Genomic DNA, 19,167 nt, shown 5'->3' with positions numbered 1-19,167 from the left:
CCCAGGCTGCCCCAGGCCCCGCGAGGGGCGCGAGGGTCGCAGCTGGGCGCGCCCTGTCCCCGCACGCACCTGCAGCGCACACAAATACACACACACACACACAGAGGGCGCGCCGCTGACACGACAAAGATAAACGAGCCGATGACGACCGTCACCCCGCGCGCTGTGCTGCGCGCCCCGCATGCACACCCTTAATTCATAAAAGCGACCGGCGGGCCCGGTGGTCAGCACACGCTGCCCTGCCCAACGGGCTCTGTCTCTCTCGCACACCTTCGGAGCGCCGCGCGGAGAGAGCGAGAGAGAGAGAGAGAGAGAGAGAGAGGGAGAGAGACAGAGACAGAGCGCTGTTGTTCGGAATCAGCCTCCTGGTCATATTGATTGGTTAGGGCGCCGCGCTGCACGCCAGGCCCGCCAGGCCAGGGGCACTTGGCTGTGTCCGGCTCCAGCAGGCCGGTGGGTGACTCACCCCGGCGCCACGCCACGCCACGCCACGGGGTGCAACACGTTCGTCAGCGCGAGCGCACGCCACGGTGCAAACATGACCAAACAGTGACCTTTCCACAAACAAAGAGACACGACGCCCCGGCTAAAGGCTCCACCAGCCGATAACCGCGTTCTTTTCTTTTCTGTCTGCGCGCGAGATGGGAGAGAAGTAAGCCGCCAGACGCGGAAAAAATGAAAATAGTAATTGAATTCCATCAGCACAAAGGCGGCGGCCTTCCAATAAACGCAGCAGGCTATGTGCTCGAACGCGGTCCCGTGTCGCCCTGTCTCTGTCGCACTCGCGGGGCGATCCGTGTGTGGGTGCGAGAGAGACAGAGGGGAGTCGCTGCGCTTTGCAGTGTGTGGGGGCGCTCAGCGCGCTCAGCGCCTGGCGAGGCGACCAGGCCGCGCGGCGGACGGCCCCGCGCTCCCCTACCCGCCGGGCTGTTGCCCGTGCCGCCAGGGCCACGCGTTCCACGCCGCGACGTCACGCCGCGACGTCGCCCGGCCTCGCCTCATTCCCGCCGCAGCCCCTCGGAGTAGAAAGGGATAGAGCTAGCGGGGGCGGATAGACGGAGAGGCGAGATAGTTGAATGGGATAGAATGGACCGGATGAACTGCCTGAATGGGGTCCGAAACAAAGCGAGGGTGCCTTTGCAAATGGGGCTGGGTATTCGAACACGGGCCGCGATGATGGGGGCGCTCTCCGTCTCTCTCTTCCGTGAATCGAATTACCGGCATTCAGTGTACCCACCGCGGACCCTGAGAGAAAAACGGCCAATCTGGAATATTCAGCGCACCGTTCTTCTGGTCGCTGTGGAATTTTATTCCACGGCGGGTACTCGCCGACCGGCCGCACCCTCGCGACTAATTCGTGGAAATTGAATTCCCGGGGCGGCTTCCGCCGAGGTGTGAATGCCGGGCCGTCGATGGGGGGGGGGGGGGGCATGGGTTGCGCGCGCCCCTCGAACCCGGCCAGAGGACACCGGATGAGGGTTGACGGCGAGGGCGCAGGGCGCGGGGCCGCGAGGGTGTCGCCGTGTAGGACCGGGCCCTTACACTGGCAAACGACCCTTGGCTGGCAACCGATCCCGAAAAGAGCAAAAATTTTACAGTGATTGTTAAATCGGCTTTAAAGAGAACGTAGGCCCAATAACAACGATGTCGTGAAACGCTTGTGGCGGGGCTTTCCCTTCCCGCCCAGTATTTTCCCCCTCCGCGGGTCCTTTCGGGCCTCTCTCTCCGTTCCCAAAGTGAAGCAGCCAGCGGAAGATTGGATCGGAGTCATGGCCGACGAACGGGGCTAGGCCGGCAAGGGGCATCCAACAGGCGGGAACAGGAGCACGCGGTCCGCGGCCAAGTCCGGCGGGGAGGATCACCCTCGGATAATCTTCCATGCCCGCCCCGCCCCGCCCCGCCCGGCCAGCTCGGTACACGGGCGCGCACTCAGGGCGAGGAAACCAGGTCACGGGTACAGCAGCAGGGCCGCGCAGCGAAACTCCGTTTAATCAACGCAAAGTGGAAAAGCCCTTACTGCGCCACCTACTTACGCCCCCGCGTGGAACCACGCCACTTGCCGAAACCTGTTTCAAGTTTTCGTGTAAGAAACCGAGTGTGCGACGCTCGTTTCTAGAGCGGCCGTTTTTCGCGTTCCTCTTTCAGTGCGTCCTTCTTGGTGTTTTACTCTTTTGGTGTGTTCTTCATTTGCGTTCCTTTTTTAAAAAGCCCTCCTCTTTTGTTGTTTTTTTTCTTTCCTCGATCGGGAAGTGCGCTCTGCCCCCGTCCACCACGTTGGACAGGCGGGGGTCGCCTCGGGGCACGGCGGGGAGCTTTATCTAGAGTCTGCCCTCGTCCACGTCCTCGCCCTCGTCCCGCTCGTCCCGCTCGTCCCGCTGTAAACCGAGTTAGGGCCAAATTGGCTCGAATAACCACCGTTAGCGGTCTGCCAGTTCGACCACATGCGCCCCGACGCCCCCGGTTGCCCCAGCCTGCCGGACCGCACTCCTTTTTGCAGTGCAGGCAGCACGTCCAACTCGAGTCCACCGCGCCACTGTCAGAAAAAGTGCTGTCTCCCTCGCACCGCCTGGGCACCATCATGAGTGGGAGGGAAACAGAGCGACGGCAGCAGAGTGTTCGGAATCAGCCAGCAGGGCAGACAACGTCATCCCCGGGAAACTCTGTGGAACGCAGGGCGTGGCGGGCGGGGAGGGCCAAGCGAGGGGGGCAACAGGGGCAGCAAGGGGGTGGGGGTGGGGGGGTTGGCCCAATGGGGGGCGTTCACCTCGGGCCGCTTGGCTTTCCGCTGCGTAGGTAGCACTCATTTCTCGCTTCGGACCACCACACACGCCCCCACCGACCACACTCACACCCACACACGCGCACACTGTCCAGCGAGACGAGGGTTGGGCGGGGTTGGGGTTGTCGCGTGATGTGTCGTATTGTGTGGAGGCCCCCAGGCCGGACCAGGCCGCGGCAAAAACAGCATCCGAGGCGAGAGCCATGAAGACGTAAACGGTCCCACTGCAGAGACCCTCCCAGCCCGAGTGGCCGAGACTCTAGGACGGCCAGCTCGCAAAAACTCCCCTTCTCTCTCTCTCTCTCTCTCTCTCTCTCTCTCTCTCTCTCTCTCTCTCTCTCTCTCTCTCTCTCTCTCTCTCTCTCTCTCTCTCTCTCTCTCTCTAACTCCAGGCCGGTGTCCCGGCGGTGGCAGGACTGGTGCGAACCAGCCCGAGCAGCTTGCGCTTCCCTCATCCCCTTGGCGGCCTTGGAGGCCTTGGCGGGGATGTCGGCTCGGCGTCCATTCATCCTGCTTCGGCCGGCCTCCCGGTCGGCGACCTTCCCCGCACCGCGCCGCCCCGCCTCGGTTTATTCATAAAAATGAAGATTAGCTGCCGTCATGCACCCCATTGGCCACGAGAGTCCACGGCCGGCGTCGGCGTCACTTGACTTAATCTGAGAATGCTTTGAGGCACGAGTGGGCGTTGGGGGCGGTGGGGGCGGACCTAGGGACCTAGGGGTGGGCCGGCCGGGGGCCTCAGGGCGCCACAGCGCCGGGCGCGCTAGCGGGAAGCTGCGGAACTAGGTGATCGATACCAGCCACGCCCAAGTCCGGGCTGCGTGGCGTGCGCAAGCGAGCACGCCCTGGCGGCGTCCTGGCGGTGCGGACCACGTGGGGCGACGTCGTGGTCGTCGTCGTCATCCTGGCCGCGGCCGACGACGTCCTCCACGCCGCCAACCAGCCCCTGAAACGCACTGCCGGCGGCCGGAACAGGCGCGCGCTTCCCTCCAACAGTGTCAACAGTGTTCAAATCCGAGTCCCGCGATTTTGACGGCGCGCCCCGGCCGCGTCCCCGAGGACGTCAACAAGTGACGTGTGTCGAGGACTCGGCCGGGCCAGCCGTTTCCAGGTCAAGGAAGTGCAAACACGCGGAGTGGCGGGGCGCGGCGGGGCGCGGCGGGCGGTGCAGCGAGCTGGGGCCGCTAGGGCGTGGCTGTAAAGTAGGGCAGGGCAACACACGCGGCGCCGCGGCGCCCTGCCGCCCTCCAGCTCTCCAGGGAGGCCTCCAGGCTGCAGGCTCCGGCCTTGTTATTGCTTTACTTCGTCAGGCCCTGGAAGTGGTTGGGCGGGACGCGGCCGGCGGGGGCGGCAGGCCTTTCCATTATCACCCTGGATAAGCCACCGACGACGTGGAGCCCCAGAGGGGGTGGCTGCCTTGCCTGCCTTCGCCTTCTGCTGCCGCTCGGGCTGCTCGTTGCCTCAGACGCTTGCCCCGCTTGCTCGGCCATCGGCAGCTGCAACAGCTGCAGCCGACTTGTGGTGTAGCGGCCGCGGCGCCGCGGAGCCGCGAAAGGCAGCGGCTTTTGTTCCCGCGCAGCGCATTCGGTCGTAAGGCCCCGGGCAGGCTGCCCTAGGCCAGCCACGCCATCCGTCAGCTGTCAGCCCCGCCCCGCCCCGCCCCGCCCCGCCCCCAGAGAGGGGTTGCGTTGTCGGAGGCGCCACAAAATAATACACTACGCTCCCCCGGTGCTAATGGAATGCCTCACGGATATATAAAAAAAAGAAAAACGGAACTCTTTCGCCGAAGCAGCCCTCCACCCCCTTTCCACACACACATACACGCACACACACTCAGTCCCAATAAAGCAAGCGACGACGGCGAAATCAATCTGCTTCGTGTCCAGCCGGCGGCGGCGTGTTTTATTCAGTCCCATTGTGTTTGCGGGAGAAGGAATTACATTCCGCGCGACTTAGACAGGGATTGCACGGCGCCGGGGCCGATTCCGAACATTGCTTCGGAATCAGCCCGCCAGGTTTGCGCACAATCCGGCGGCAGCACGGGCAGGCCAGGCCACCCTCCTGGCGAGGGCGCACGGGGCGGGGCGGCGGGGCGCACAGTGTGGAGGGCGGTCGCAGCCCCGGCCCGGGATAAGTCAATGCGTGGACGTGCTGCGACTCGAAACGTCGCCCTTTACATCCGTCATGCCGGGGGCACCGCCAGAGCGCGCGGTCGCATCGGAAGTCTAAATTTTACATCGCGCTCGCGAGGGCGAGGGGAGGGGGGGAGAGTACAGTAGCGTCCAGGATGATTATGGTAGATCGTAAACGACAGTCGCGATGAAAAATGGAAAATCAAAGTGAGGCTCTCTTCGAGGCATGTAGCCTCGCGTGCGCGGCGAGGCGAACTCATGCCGTCTGCCGGCAGTGCTGGCTCCTCGGGGCTCGGGCCGACGCCAAACTTTCCAAGTCCCTCAGAAGCACAACTCGGTCTGCATTATTGAATCGGTGGTCCGGAGTCCGGAGGCAGACGTCATCTTCTCCCGGACAACCCCAGCCCAGCCGCCCCGCCCGCACAAGCTGTGCCCGGCCTCGCCCGCTGCTGCCGGCCGTATGCCGTTCCCCTTGTTTCCAGGATTTTGTCCCTTCCGCGTGAGAGCTCCGGGGGTCACACATCTGCCTGATGAATATGTGGCGAGGCGAGCCTCCACCCCGACAAACACATACTCTAGGGGGGGGGGGGGGGGCCACCACGGCGGGGTTGCAGGCCACTCATGGTGCACTTTCCACACATAAATTAGCCCACATGGGCAGTGGCGCGACACTCATGGTCCCGGCGCCCCTCGCGGAAGTACGCGACTCTGCTTGCTTCGCTTGCTTCCAGCGTTTCCGCACGCTGCAGGCTGCTTCCGGAACAGGACTTCGTCGCTCTGTCTCTCACGCGCCCCTTACGGTGCGCCGCGTGAGTGCGAGAGAGACGGGGCGACGAAGTATCGGAATCAGCCTGCTGCGGCGGAAGCACTGGAAGCAGACGCCACAGCCTGCGAGGTAGGCAACCCGGCGGCACCACTGCGTCGCGGGGCGGTGGTGGCCTACCTGCCGGGCGTTTGCTGCCCCGAGTGGCTGCTGTCATCGGCCACGTCCAAGCGTCATCATCACCGGCCACGTGTGATCGGCCACGTGCCATCGTCCGCGTGTCATGGCGGCGCAGGAGGCACGCGCGTGCGGCACGCGGCACGCACTCCACCGGAAACCGGACTACGACACGTCTTTCTGCTGCGCTGACTGTTGACTCGCTGCCAACTCGCCGCTCTCGGCCAGCCGGCCCGACCAGGAGAGGAATTCAAATGAGTCCGAATTTGCCTTTCGGCCAGTCAAGTCAGCAGCCTGCGCGGGGGCGTCGCGTCGCTCGCACTGCAGGCACTGCAGCGGCCAGGTAGACGTTGATGACGCTGCTGCTTACGTCGACGGGGAGCGAACAGTGCATCGTCGCTTGTCTCTCTCGCGCCCCAACGGGACGCCCCACGACTGCGAGAGAGCCAGAGCGACGCAAGCAGTGCTCTGAATCGGCCTGCCGGCGGTGCTGGCGGCGGGGAGGCCCCTCCTGCCTGCCGAGGAGGGACATTCGAGCCCGGGGGGAAGATGACGTGCTGCTCGTTTGGTCTGAACGTCGCGGCGAGGAGGGCTCCGCGAGGGAGGCGAGGAGGGCCGCTCTGTCTCTGTCACACTGATGGCGTGTCCCGTATAGGCGCGAGAGAGACAGAGCGGCGAAAGCGGAATCAGTCTGCGGGACGCGGTGCAGGGCGCACGGTGAGGCGCACGGCGTAGGGCGCTGGGGAGAGGTCGATGCCGTCGGTCCTAACTCCCTCAGCAATGACACCAGAAATACCGACGCCGTCCCCCGGGCCCCGCCCCGCCCCGAGGCCACGCCATTACACACCGCGACGGCGGTGGACTCGGGAAAAGAACCAGCCGCTCAGAATAACCGTTGTTCAAGGCAATGTTATGGCGACCGTGAATCGCTACTCAGCGCCCTCTTCATGCAGTGAAACTGATTTCGCTGGCAGGCGATCGCCGTCGTGGTACAGTACACGGAGTAGTGGGTCCAGCCCCTCCCTTGGAATCAGTAGTGGTGGAGTTTGAGCTTGGTCATACGGCCCCCGCAACGGCCCCCCGTCCTCTCCCGCCATCCTTCGTGGACTCGCCCCCGCGGTAATACATGCAAACAGCTGTGCTGAGGACTTATGTTAATACACTAAGTCTGGGCCCCTAGCGTCCGCGGTAAGCGCACACGCACACGCACGCACGCACGCACACACACACACACACACACACACGCCGACGCACACACTCAGCAGAGGTCGGCCCGAACACACAGGGCAAGCCCTTAACTGCGCCATCATGGGCTACGCCTAATTACACTATCAACAACGCACTTGGCTTAGCGGAAGAAACTAAGCGTGCGGTGATTCGATTAACGAGCGCGTTATCGATAAATAAGCTGGTAATAATGAGACAAAGTTGGGTAGACTTACCGGCGAGTAGATCTCCACTTCCTTGTAGGGGTTGACGGCCACCAGGATCGAGCCGGTGTAGGTCTGAGCTGCAGTTAAGGAAAAGTGTCGTGGCCACAGGATCAGGACAAGCGGGGTGCGGCTTGCCGCCCCGCTGTCAATAAACGTCCAGAAAAAAAGGGGGAAAAGAAGGGGATGAATAAACGAGAAGGGACAGGGAAAAAAGGAAAAGGCTTCCCGGAGTTTCCAGCAGGAGCGCCACATGCGGTGCGGGGTGGGGGTGGGGGGGGTGTTTGCCTGGAAATGTCATCACCCTCTCCAGCAACAGCAAGGTACACAAGGCAGTGAATCCCGAATGAAAGAGCGGGATCCTCTTTTTTGCGCCCTTCCTTAAAACGGGCACAAGGAAACAGAGAAAACAACAACGAACTGACTTTTGGCTTGGTGTTGTTTGTGGAATCCAGGCGCGCCTCGCCTCCCCCACCCTGCCTCCCCTATGCCAATACAGCAATGCGCCCAAAATGCGATTGGAGGGTGTGGTCGCGGAGGGCTGTCCAGGGACGGCGTCGGAGGGACAGCGTCAAAGGGTCGGCGTCGAAGGGTCGGCGCGGGAGACTACCCGTCGTGGCTGATCTTGCCCGTTTGGACAACCCCAACCGAGCGCCGCGTCACCAAACTCGAACAAAGCCGACCGCGACAGTCACCCTGCAGCCCCTTCAGGTTGACGATCGAGACGATGACGGCCTTTGCGAACCCCCGCCCCTCCCCTCTCCTCCCGGAGGTCATTTGCCGAGCGGAAATGAAGGCACCGAGACGGCCTTAGTGGTCCCCTGCTGCCAGCCAGCCAGCCTCCCCCGCTCTCGGCCTTTCTTTTCGGCTTTTCCAGAACGACCAGGAACAGACAACCGCCCGAGTGTTGTTTCAACCAACAACACTGAGAGCGCGCCATGGAGGGGGGAGGGGGGGGGGCGCTTACGCCCTTCGGATCGCCTTCGGCACATGGCGGGGCAATCGCTCGGAAGCGCGCCGTGATTGGTCGGAGTTCAAACGGCGCGTCCTTAATCGCGAGGCGGGAAAAGTTACCCCGGCCGGGGAGGGGGTTTACGCAAATGACGTGTATTAACGCACAGGGAAAGGGAAGGTGACCCACGCGCCCTTTCACTTCCCGAGGGAGCTAGGCCGATTTTTTCCTCGTTCGTCGTTGCAGGCTGCCCCCCCCGGGCAGGGCGGCTTGTGGACTTATTATAACCCCGTGTGTGGCGGTCTGGCCTGGCGGCCCCAAGTGTCCACAGCGTGTCCACAGCGCTGTCCACACACAGCCCGGTGCCGCTCAAAGGAAGATCACTCGTGTGCTTCGAGGCGGACGCGTGGCGACCGTGGCGGCCGCGAGGCGTGGCGTGGCCGAGCTTCAGAGGGCTCCGTGTCGGTCGTGTTGGGCGTGGATCAACAAAGGCAAGCCCGGCAAGCCCGGCAAGCCCGGCCCGCGGCACACACTACTGTACACCAACCACGCCGTGTTTGAGTATGGATGCGGGATCACTGTTATTTCACGTCGCGCGATAGTCAACGCGAACCCCCCTCGTGCATCCGGCATCCGAACTACAATGTGGGCGTGCGCCAGCCCTCGCTACTGCATCTCGAAAACCCAGCGTCTTTAGGAATTTCCATGCGCCCCCGCTGCGCCGAATGCGGATATAAAAGCGGGCTTAAAACAAGGGCACGTTCTTTCGTCGCCGATAGAGGCGCGCTCCCTGGGCGCCTGTAACTAGGCAACCGGTAGTAAAGTAGGGTGCCAGCGAGGCGGGGGGCGGCGGCACGGGGGTGGGGCCGCGGGGGCCGTGGCCGAGGTGTGCTGGCGCCGCCGTGCCCCAGTGTGCAGGCACGCTACCGCTTCCGCGGTGGCGGCCGGGGGCCGTGGAAGTTGTCAATGGGCGGAACCGCCCCCCCCCCACCCCCTCGGCACCTTTCAGCGAAACACCCTTATTCGTGGCGGGGAAATCCGCCACCGCCGCGCATGGCGCATCCTGGTTTCCCGGTGGCGGCCAGCGGGCTGTTTCGAAACAGTGTCTCGTCTCTCTCGCACCCTTACGGGCCGCCCCCGCGAGAGTGAGAGAGACGAAAGCGTCGTTTAGAGTCGGCCTGCAGCAGCGAAAGGTCGAGGCCTGCGTTCGCGGCACGTGTTCCCCGCCCCTCACCACCCCTCCATTTCAGTGCTCCGTCCACGCAAAACACGCGTACTGCGGCTGGGCCCCCTCCTCCCCCCCACTTGACTCGAATCACGGCGCCACAAATTACTCCAGCGCGCGGGGGCTGCGGAAAACTTTTATGAGCAGGGCATGACCGGCCGCGACACATTGCGAAAAAAATGATCATGTGAAAATAGTTGACAAACCTGTCAAGCGAGGTGACATGAAGGGGGGGATTGGCAAGTGCTTTCGGAAGGTAGAGGTCTGTAGGCCGGTCGTGACTCCACCGCGGAGTGATTCGGCGCAGTGCGGCCGTCCATCTCTCTCGCACCTATATCGGGACGCCCCAAGAGAGGGAGAGAGAGAGAGAGAGAGAGAGAGAGAGAGAGAGAGAGAGAGAGAGGCGTCCCTTAGAATCAGTCCGGCCACAGCTCGGCGTCGAGCACGCAATAAGTTGGCGCAGCGCGAGGCTAGCCCTGCGGAAGGGAACGAGCGAGCGCCCCGCCGCGAGGCTAGCCCCGCTCCGCCGGCCTGGAAGAGGGAGGGAGGGATGAACGAGGTAAATGCCCTTTCGTTGATTAACTTAAACTTGCGCGGAAGTCGCGCTGCCGGGCGGAGCGGCGGAGCGGCGGGGCAGCACGCACGGCGGTGTCTTCCACTGGTCTTTACACGGCCATTCTCGTTCTCGCCAACCCTCTCCTCTCGTAAAGTGGTCCGGCTGATCCCCGCGTGACGCGTGCTGCGTCGTGACGGCGCCGTTAGACGGAGAGGGGGCCGACGAGACGCGCGTGCGGGGAGGGAAGGGGGGAGGTGCGTTGGGATAAATTTAAATCAATTGGAAAAGGGGCGACGCTGCGGAGACGCGACGTGGAGGAGAGAGAGAGAGAGAGAGAGAGAGAGAGAGAGAGAAGGAAAGAAAATAAGAACGAGGAAGGCCCAAGGACGAGATAACAACGTAGCGGGGACGCCACTCGCTTATTCGATTGGGGGACCAGATTGGCGGCAGGGAGAGGACACACAAGGCAGGTCGCACACACCGAATCCGCACATTGTTGTCGTCGCTCTGTCTCTGTCGCACTGACGAGGCGTCCCGCAAGTGTGCGACAGAGACAAAGGGCGACGTGCTGAATCAGTTCACAGTGGAGGTTGCAGGGGCAGCTTGCATAGGGCACGCTGTAGTGGTAGGGCAGTTTGTAGTCGCAGGGCCGATAGGGCACGGCAGGTTGCAGCGTGGGACGCCTCCGATAAGGCCAGGGCAGCCATCAATCAGTTCGCTGCACTGCCAAGGCGTGGCGACGATAGCTCCCTCTCTGCAAATAAAGCGATGCTTCACTGCCAATGCCACCTGGGGGCTGGGGGCGCCACCGAGAGACGTGGCCTCGAGATGGCGGGCCTGGTTGATCGGACAGAGGGGCAGATGGACGCGCAGATGGAGCCACGCCGCCACGCCCTGGGGCTGTGCCGGGCTGTGCCGCCGTGCCGCTGTGCGCCGCGGCCCGACCGGAGAGAGGGTCCTGGACGTCGCCGAGGGTAGGGGGCGGGCTGCGCGGCGGGCGGTGCCTGGCGGGGTCCTCCAGAGAAGACGGCCCAAATGACTTATCGAGTTTGTTCAATTTCGTGGAGCCGGGCGGGTCGGCCGGGCGGACTCCTGGAGAGGCAGTGCCGCGCAACACGCAAATTGAGCCTCGGTTGCCAGCAGGAGCAAGCCGGGGGCCCACGCTGGGGCGGAGCTGTGTCAACAGACACGACAGAAAAGCATGGACGCGGTGCGGGTATTTGAACCCGCGGCGGCGGGTCGATGACGCCACGCCCTAGTTCCCCGTCCGGGCCGTCCGGGCCGTCCGGGGCAAGGAGGCGGCCCGGCGATCCAGCCGCTACTTCCGGCGGTCGTCGCCAGGGGGCGCTGCTGCTGCACTGCCACGGAGAGTCCCGGACGACAAGTGGAGCCCGCTGATGAATTCTAATGCCGCAAGTTTCGGTGGCAACTGGCGACAAGGTGGGCAGGGCGAGGCGACATGGGCGCCATGGGTGCGCGGCCAGGCGGCCAGGCGGCCCGGCGGCCCGGGGGCGTCGTTACCACGCGTCCGCGGGCATGCACTCATTTGCACGCAAAACGTGGCAAAGCGTCCCCACCGCCTTGTTGAGAATGTTTTACGGCCCCACAACGCAACGCGCTGTCTGCCCGGGAGGAGGGGGCGCTGGAGGTGGGCGACTCTCTCTACTCCGTACCCGAGTCGAGCGTGGGGGCGATAGGCCGGAGCCGTGTGTATCGGCCCGAATTTGATAAACGGCGGGGCGGTAAGACACTGCAGGCTGAACACCACTCTGTCTCTCTCGCACTCGTGGCCCCCGTGGAGAGAGACCGCGGCACGTCTCGGCGCCAGGCAGTGTCTTACCGCCCCGCCGGGCCAATCAATGGCAAGGGTGAGAAAAGCTGGGAAGAAAGAGGCCATTGTGGGGGCTGGCTGGCTGGCTGGCAGGGCGTTCGCGGCGAGGTGTACGAGGGGGCGCCGCTGGATCGGGGCGCATCACAATGCCTCTCCCCGCCCCCCTCGGCGACCCCATTCCCGCCCCTTGCCGCCCCCCACCGCCCCCAGTCCCCAGTGTAGTGGCGCGCTTCCAGCTTCCAGGCGACCAATTCGGCACCCTGTCCCCGTTGTCACCACGGTGCAGCGCGCCCCACCTGGCTCCCGATTCTGCGGTCGTGTGTCTCCCTCTTCCTTTCTACCTCCTGTAAGAGTGCGAGAGAGAAGACGCACACCAGTGACACGCGGAAGGAGGCGGCGCCCCAACCTGGCTCTGGGGACGCGCTGACCGAGCACGGAGCGCCACCGGCAGGACCACCAGGGCCAGCAGGACGGGGGTCATTGGCTGGCCGTTTTATGGCGGCCTATGTGCTCCCAGGCGGCCCCGTAACGCCCCGCACTGCACAGCCACCACCAGTCGGCCGCCATGGCTGCCCCGCCAGGAACGCCGAGAAGTGCCCTTTTGTGCTATCGGGGCTGTCGGGGCGCAGACGCGGCAGACGCGGCAGACGCGGCCCAATTCCTTGGCGTCGTCCATCACGGCGTCGTTCGGGGCGTCGGCGGCGTGCTCCGCCTCACTCCAGCAGGCGAGGCTGTTTGTTTGGCCGCGCCGCAGCACCGCGCAGCACCGCGCAGCACACCAAGTAGGTCGCGGCCGATAGGGCGCTCTGCGCTGCACTGCGCTGCGCGCGTCCGCCAGGCCGCCAGAGCGACTGCAGCTGCCTGCACAGCGATTCCGAAGAGACGTCCGTCTCTCTCGCACCCCTACGGGACGCGCCGTGCGTGCGACAGAGACAGAGCGACTGCAGCTGCCTGCACAGCGATTCCGAAGAGACGTCCGTCTCTCTCGCACCCCTACGGGACGCGCCGTGCGTGCGACAGAGACAGAGCGACTGCAGCTGCCTGCACAGCGATTCCGAAGAGACGTCCGTCTCGCTCGCACCCCTACGGGACGCGCCGTGCGTGCGACAGAGACAGAGCGACTGCAGCTGCCTGCACAGCGATTCCGAAGAGACGTCCGTCTCTCTCGCACCCCTACGGGACGCGCCGTGCGTGCGACAGAGACAGAGCGACTGCAGCTGCCTGCACAGCGATTCCGAAGAGACGTCCGTCTCTCTCGCACCCCTACGGGACGCGCCGTGCGTGCGACAGAGACAGAGCGACTGCAGCTGCCTGCACAGCGATTCCGAAGAGACGTCCGTCTCGCTCGCACCCCTACGGGACGCGCCGTGCGTGCGACAGAGACAGAGCGACTGCAGCTGCCTGCACAGCGATTCCGAAGAGACGTCCGTCTCTCTCGCACCCCTACGGGACGCGCCGTGCGTGCGACAGAGACAGAGCGACTGCAGCTGCCTGCACAGCGATTCCGAAGAGACGTCCGTCTCGCTCGCACCCCTACGGGACGCGCCGTGCGTGCGACAGAGACAGAGCGACTGCAGCTGCCTGCACAGCGATTCCGAAGAGACGTCCGTCTCTCTCGCACCCCTACGGGACGCGCCGTGCGTGCGACAGAGACAGAGCGACTGCAGCTGCCTGCACAGCGATTCCGAAGAGACGTCCGTCTCTCTCGCACCCCTACGGGACGCGCCGTGCGTGCGACAGAGACAGAGCGACTGCAGCTGCCTGCACAGCGATTCCGAAGAGACGTCCGTCTCTCTCGCACCCCTACGGGACGCGCCGTGCGTGCGACAGAGACAGAGCGACTGCAGCTGCCTGCACAGCGATTCCGAAGAGACGTCCGTCTCTCTCGCACCCCTACGGGACGCGCCGTGCGTGCGACAGAGACAGAGCGACTGCAGCTGCCTGCACAGCGATTCCGAAGAGACGTCCGTCTCGCTCGCACCCCTACGGGACGCGCCGTGCGTGCGACAGAGACAGAGCGACTGCAGCTGCCTGCACAGCGATTCCGAAGAGACGTCCGTCTCTCTCGCACCCCTACGGGACGCGCCGTGCGTGCGACAGAGACAGAGCGACTGCAGCTGCCTGCACAGCGATTCCGAAGAGACGTCCGTCTCTCTCGCACCCCTACGGGACGCGCCGTGCGTGCGACAGCCGACAGAGCGACTGCAGCTGCCTGCACAGCGATTCCGAAGAGACGTCCGTCTCTCTCGCACCCCTACGGGACGCGCCGTGCGTGCGACAGAGACAGAGCGACGAGGCGGTCCTTCGGGATCCGCGGTGCGGCGGGGTCACTGGCTCGGCCTGGACGGCGTCCGGGCGGCGGGCAATGTGTCTGGCTATATTCGGAGCCCTGGGCCGGCGCCACTACACTACAAGCACGCCGAGGGCGCGGCGGACCAGGCGAGGCATGCAGCGCCAAAATGCGTCTGCTTCCTCCGCCCCCGCCTTCCGTGCCGCGGCGCACTCCGTCACCGCGCGGCCCCACGGGCCCCACAGGCCCCACAGGGGGCGACCGCGGCGCCGCGGTGGCGGTGGGACACGGTCCCCGAGCCGCACAAGCAGGCTGATTCCGAGCACCCACACGCGACGCGAGTGCGAGAGAGACAGAGCGACGGCAGTGTGCTAGTGGGGTTACGCGGCCCCGCCGGCACTGCAACGCTCTGCAACGCGGCCGCGGATCCGCTTCGCAAGTTGATTGCGTTGGCACGCACGGATCATTAATCCGGGCGGCCATTACACTGCCAGAGACTCGAAACTGGATTTGATGCGGCACTGCATCGCGAAGCTAGCACACTGTTGGCGCCGAGGAAATGACAGGTTAGGTGGCGGCCGGCGGCGGCGGTGGTCAGGAAGCCGTAGGCGGTAACGCGGTAACGTGTGGGTTTATGTCTCTGGGACCGCGGCGGGGCGGCGGGGCGGCCACTGCCACTCTGGCACGCCATCAAGGCGCTTGGCTTATCTGCGGCCGATGCGCCCCGTCGTCCCGCCCCGCGACCTCATCCGAACACCGTCGCTCTGTCTCCGTCGCACCAACGCGACGCCCTGGAGTGCGAGAGAGACAGAGCGACGAGAGTGCCGCCCGTTCGGAATCGGCCTGCCACCGCCACCCCCTCAAAGGGGCTGCCTGCCTGCGGGGCCAAACACCGCACCGCCGCACCGCCGCACGCACTCTCGGACGAGGTGGAAGAGAGAGGGAGAGAGAGACCCCAAACGAAATTGCGGACTGCATTGAACGGGAGCGTCACGCCAGGGAGGTCCCGACTGGTGTCTTTGTTTCTGCTCGACAACTTTCGACACTTCCTGAAACTCTGCGCCTGCAGCGACAAACACACACTCGACGCTCCTCGCTGCCGGAGTTAGAGTTAGGTGAAGTTTGTTCGCATGAATGACACGTCTCCTTCTCCCCCTCCTCTGCAGGTGTGTGTAGTTGTGGAGATCAATGCCCCCCCCTTCCCCCTTTTCCCCAGGGATGGGCGCTCCGCTGCAGATGCCACAAGTTCGGAGAGCGCGTTGTTTGGCTGCCTAACTCCCCGGGGAGAAAGTGGCTGCGGAGGGGAGGGGAGGGGGAAGTAAACACAGACCATGGTCTGCAGCCAGCCCCCTCAGGTCGTCCACCCCCCGCACATTGCATAGTCACCTAGGCGGGCATTACTCTGATTTACGGCCGAGCCAAAAATCGTTAAAAATAATCCGGGGGGGGGGGCCTTGCTTGCACCACGCTGCGCCCACACTGCAAAGCGCGCAGAAAACAGCGGCGCTGATATCCGGTGATATCCGGTCTCTGCGGCCGGAAGCTCCATAATCTACGGAGCGGCGGCAAGGCGTAGCGTAGCGGGGCCTCGACCCCCCTCCCCCCTTCCCCCTCCCCCTCCCCCCTTTCCGAACCTCACAGTGGAGCCCCGGACTTTATCTTGAAAGGTAAGCAAAGCAGTCGCCCACCCCCTGTGGCCCCGCGGCTCGCCTCGCCTCCATCTTGATATTCGATGACTCCGACTACTCACTGTTTGCCGAGGGAGGATAGCGATTGCGTTTACTACACGCGCGCCCGGCCGTCACGCCGTCACGTCAGTGTCTCGTCAACGTCACACACGCGTCGCGATCGCGTCACGCGTCACGCCCGTGATGCCCACGCTTCCTCTCTTTCTTTCGCAGCCGCCGTCGCTAACGCAGCGCGACCGCGGCTTCGAGACCTTATGCGCCCCACGCGAGTTTTTACCCGTCACTCGCTCAAATTTTATCGAAAAGAATCCGACGCCATCCTCTGAAAAATGAAGCAGATGGGTGGGATCGAACCCGCAGTCGCGCTGTTTGTCCGAGTGCATTGAAATCATAAATGGGAAACGGAGGGGCGTGGCACAACAGCACTGCAGTTGCGCCCGCGGGCCGAGCGGACCGGGCCGGACGCGGCGAAAGCGTCGTGTGTTGACGCTGCGGACTGATTCCGAGAGTCGTTGTCGTCGCGCTGTCTCTCTCGCACCTACCCGGGGCGTCCCGTGAGTGAGAGAGAGAGACAGAGCGACGCAAACGACTCTCGGAATCAGTCTGCGGTGCGCATGAATGGAGGCCCTGTGCACAATGGGGCAGACGAGGACGTGCTGGACAGTGTGGTGGACAGTGTGGTGGACAGTGTGGTGGACAGTGTGCTCGACAGTGTGCTGGACGGGACCCCAACACTCCAGCGGCACGCGCCGCCAGCACCGCGACAGCCAATTACGTCGCGCAGACAAAGGATACGTATATCTGGTCCCGCTGGTAGCGGACTTGCAGGTTTCGGTTGATGCCGTTCTCGTCGATGTCCGAGATGACGGTCATGTCCGGCACGCCGGCGTCGGGATGGCATCCTGCAACAGAGAGGAGACACGAACGCGTTAGTCAGCTACACCCGAAAAAGTGGAATCCGGCAGAGATGACCGGATGGTAGGCAATCCGTTCGACTTCGGTGAAGGGTTGGTTGTCAGTGTTCGCAGGTGTTCCCCTCCCCCCCAACCAATCAGGCAGACGTAAAGGCAGACGGTAGGCAGACAGGTTCTGTATGCGTGGGACGGCCTTGGGTCATGGGACGCCGGCGTCGTTCTCGGCCGGCCAGGCACTGGCATCCCGCCACCCGCCCAGAGGTACGTCTCGGCCGGAAGCCGGCATGGGCACCACGCCGCCCCGCGCTCGCGCCGCCGGGACGGTGGCGCGAAGGATTCGCCGGCCGTGCTTCAGGCAACGCCCTCGCCCTCGCAGAGAGCTGCTCAGAGGATTTTGGTTCCTGCCCGAGTTTCAAGCACAGCCAGGCCGGGCCGGCTCGAGGCCTTGCCCGCGCCTTGCCCGCGCCTTGCCCGCCAGACAAACAGGAGAAATATTGTTGCCAGTGCGGCCGGCCAGCCGACGGCAGGCCATCTGCGTACTAAAGAGGTGCAGCATTTCGCTCCCACGGCGGCCACGGCCGTCCGGCGTCACTGTCCGTTCCAAAAACAATCGCACTGCTCACCGGGCACCGCAGGGCACGGCAGGGCACCGCTGGGTGTGTCGGGCACCGTTTCCGGCGCGGCCGGTCGGTCACGACGGCGACGTCGCTAAGCCCCGCAGCCGGTCGGCCCCGCTGTCACACCACTGCAGCACACGCGCTGAGCGCGCTGTGCGGTCCAAAGGCGGTCCACGACGCGAGAAGGGACGGGACGGACGCTTCCAGATCACACACCAACACACACTCACTCCCGCCCTCTCTCTCACTCAGACACACACACGCTCACACACGCGCGGGTGATGTATTGGAGATTCCTCGCCACATTCCAGAGTCCCTCCGGCCGGCTGGACGCAGCCGCGGCCGCCGTGGCCATTGCCCGGACGCAGCGGGTGACTCAGGGTGACGGATCTGTACTCATCCACGCGGACACGGACACTCGGAACACGACAGGCCCAGGCCGTACCGGGCAGTACAGTCGGTACCGCCCGAGCAGCCCGAGCGCGCCGCCCGGAGCAGGCAGGATAATTGGGGCATCTTCGTGGCGGTCCGCGTCGTCCGCGTCTCCGAGGCCCTGAGTGTCTGAGTCACGGCGCGGCGGCGGCGTCAGCAGGCTCTCTCTCTCGTTCAGTCTGTTTCAGTCTGCAGGCGTCAAGGCCCCGATCAGTGGACTCGGCAAGTCACGCGAGTGTCATCCCCGGCCTCCCTCGTGCGACGGGGCGACGCGGCGACGCGGCCGCCACCACGAGGTGTCGCGTGGACGCGGCGCACGCAGCGCGCAGGACGCCGACAAGACCATAACGCCGCTGGAATGCTGTCACCGAGGCCGTCATCGGGGACGCCGCCGTCGGACCGGACCCGTCACCGGCTCGATTCAGAATAACAGCGCCCTCTCTCTCTCTCGCACTCATGGCGCGGCGCGGAGACGAGCGAGAGAGACAGAGCGACGAAGCGACCCGGGCGGCCCATGACGCACGGGTCGTTGCGCCACACCTCCGCGGACCGCGGCTCGGCCCGCGGTGTGGCGCTATCAGGCTGAGTCATAAGGACGCGGCGGCCAGGGCACTGGAGGCTCCGGGCCGTTCCAGTTCCAGGGAACGATCAAGCGCCGACTCCGGGTGGCAACTGCCGTCGTGTCACTGCAGCGTGGGGCGATTCCGAGCAGAGCCTCGTCACTCTGCCTGGCTCGCGGCCCTACGGCACGCCCCGTGAGTGCGAGAGAGACAGCACTCGAAGTCCATCCGCCGCTGGTGGGCCCACTATATCGGCCCGCCGCGCGGCCATGGCGGCGCTAAGCGGCGCCTCCAGGCGGTACGAACACTGGATGTGGTTCCAAGATAAGAGGCGTCGCTCTGTCTCGCTCGCACTCACTAGGATTTTCTCTCGGTTCAAGACGCTTCCTCACGGGCGATCGCCCGCCCCAGGTTATCGCGGCGCAGAGTGCACTCACTCACTCACACAAACTCTAACTCACACTCTCTCACTCACAAGGGCACGACTTTCTCCCAAAGATGGGTGTAAACAGCAGCGGAGGTAAGTAGCCTCGCCCGACCTCGCAGCAGAGCGGCAGTTTTCCAAACAGCACGTTCGTCGCTCTGTCCCTTTCGCTCTCGTGGGGCGTTCCGTGAGGGAGAGTGAGAGAGAGAGAGAGAGTCACATCGACGGAAGCACCTGCTGGGGCGGGGTGAACGGTGAACACCTGCAAGGACCTCTGTCGGGACGCGGCCGAAAAGACACACATGATTCGAGACGTGAAGGGTTACGACTCGAGACGCGGCCGGCAGTCGGCAGCAGCTGTACCGCACTGCGGCACCGGGAGGAGGGGGAGGGGGGC

General features: G+C 64.4%; 1 protein-coding gene across 2 annotated transcripts in view; it reads right to left on the bottom strand.

The window, feature by feature from the left end:
• Window positions 1-19,167, bottom strand: part of LOC117643678 (unconventional myosin heavy chain 6) — a 44,464-nt gene that overhangs the window by 15,832 nt on the left and 9,465 nt on the right. For both annotated transcript variants that reach the window (XM_034382694.1, XM_034382695.1), the window contains exons 2-3: window positions 16,619-16,725; window positions 7,294-7,356 (exon numbers count right to left, since the gene is read on the bottom strand). In XM_034382694.1, coding sequence (XP_034238585.1) covers window positions 7,294-7,356; window positions 16,619-16,725 — 170 coding nt within the window. The remainder of the gene's footprint in view (window positions 1-7,293; window positions 7,357-16,618; window positions 16,726-19,167) is intronic.

This window comes from Thrips palmi, unplaced genomic scaffold (genome assembly GCF_012932325.1).
Source record: "Thrips palmi isolate BJ-2018 unplaced genomic scaffold, TpBJ-2018v1 HiC_scaffold_17, whole genome shotgun sequence".
Taxonomy (NCBI): Eukaryota; Metazoa; Arthropoda; class Insecta; order Thysanoptera; family Thripidae; genus Thrips; species Thrips palmi.
This window is presented reverse-complemented; position numbering and strand designations above follow the sequence as displayed.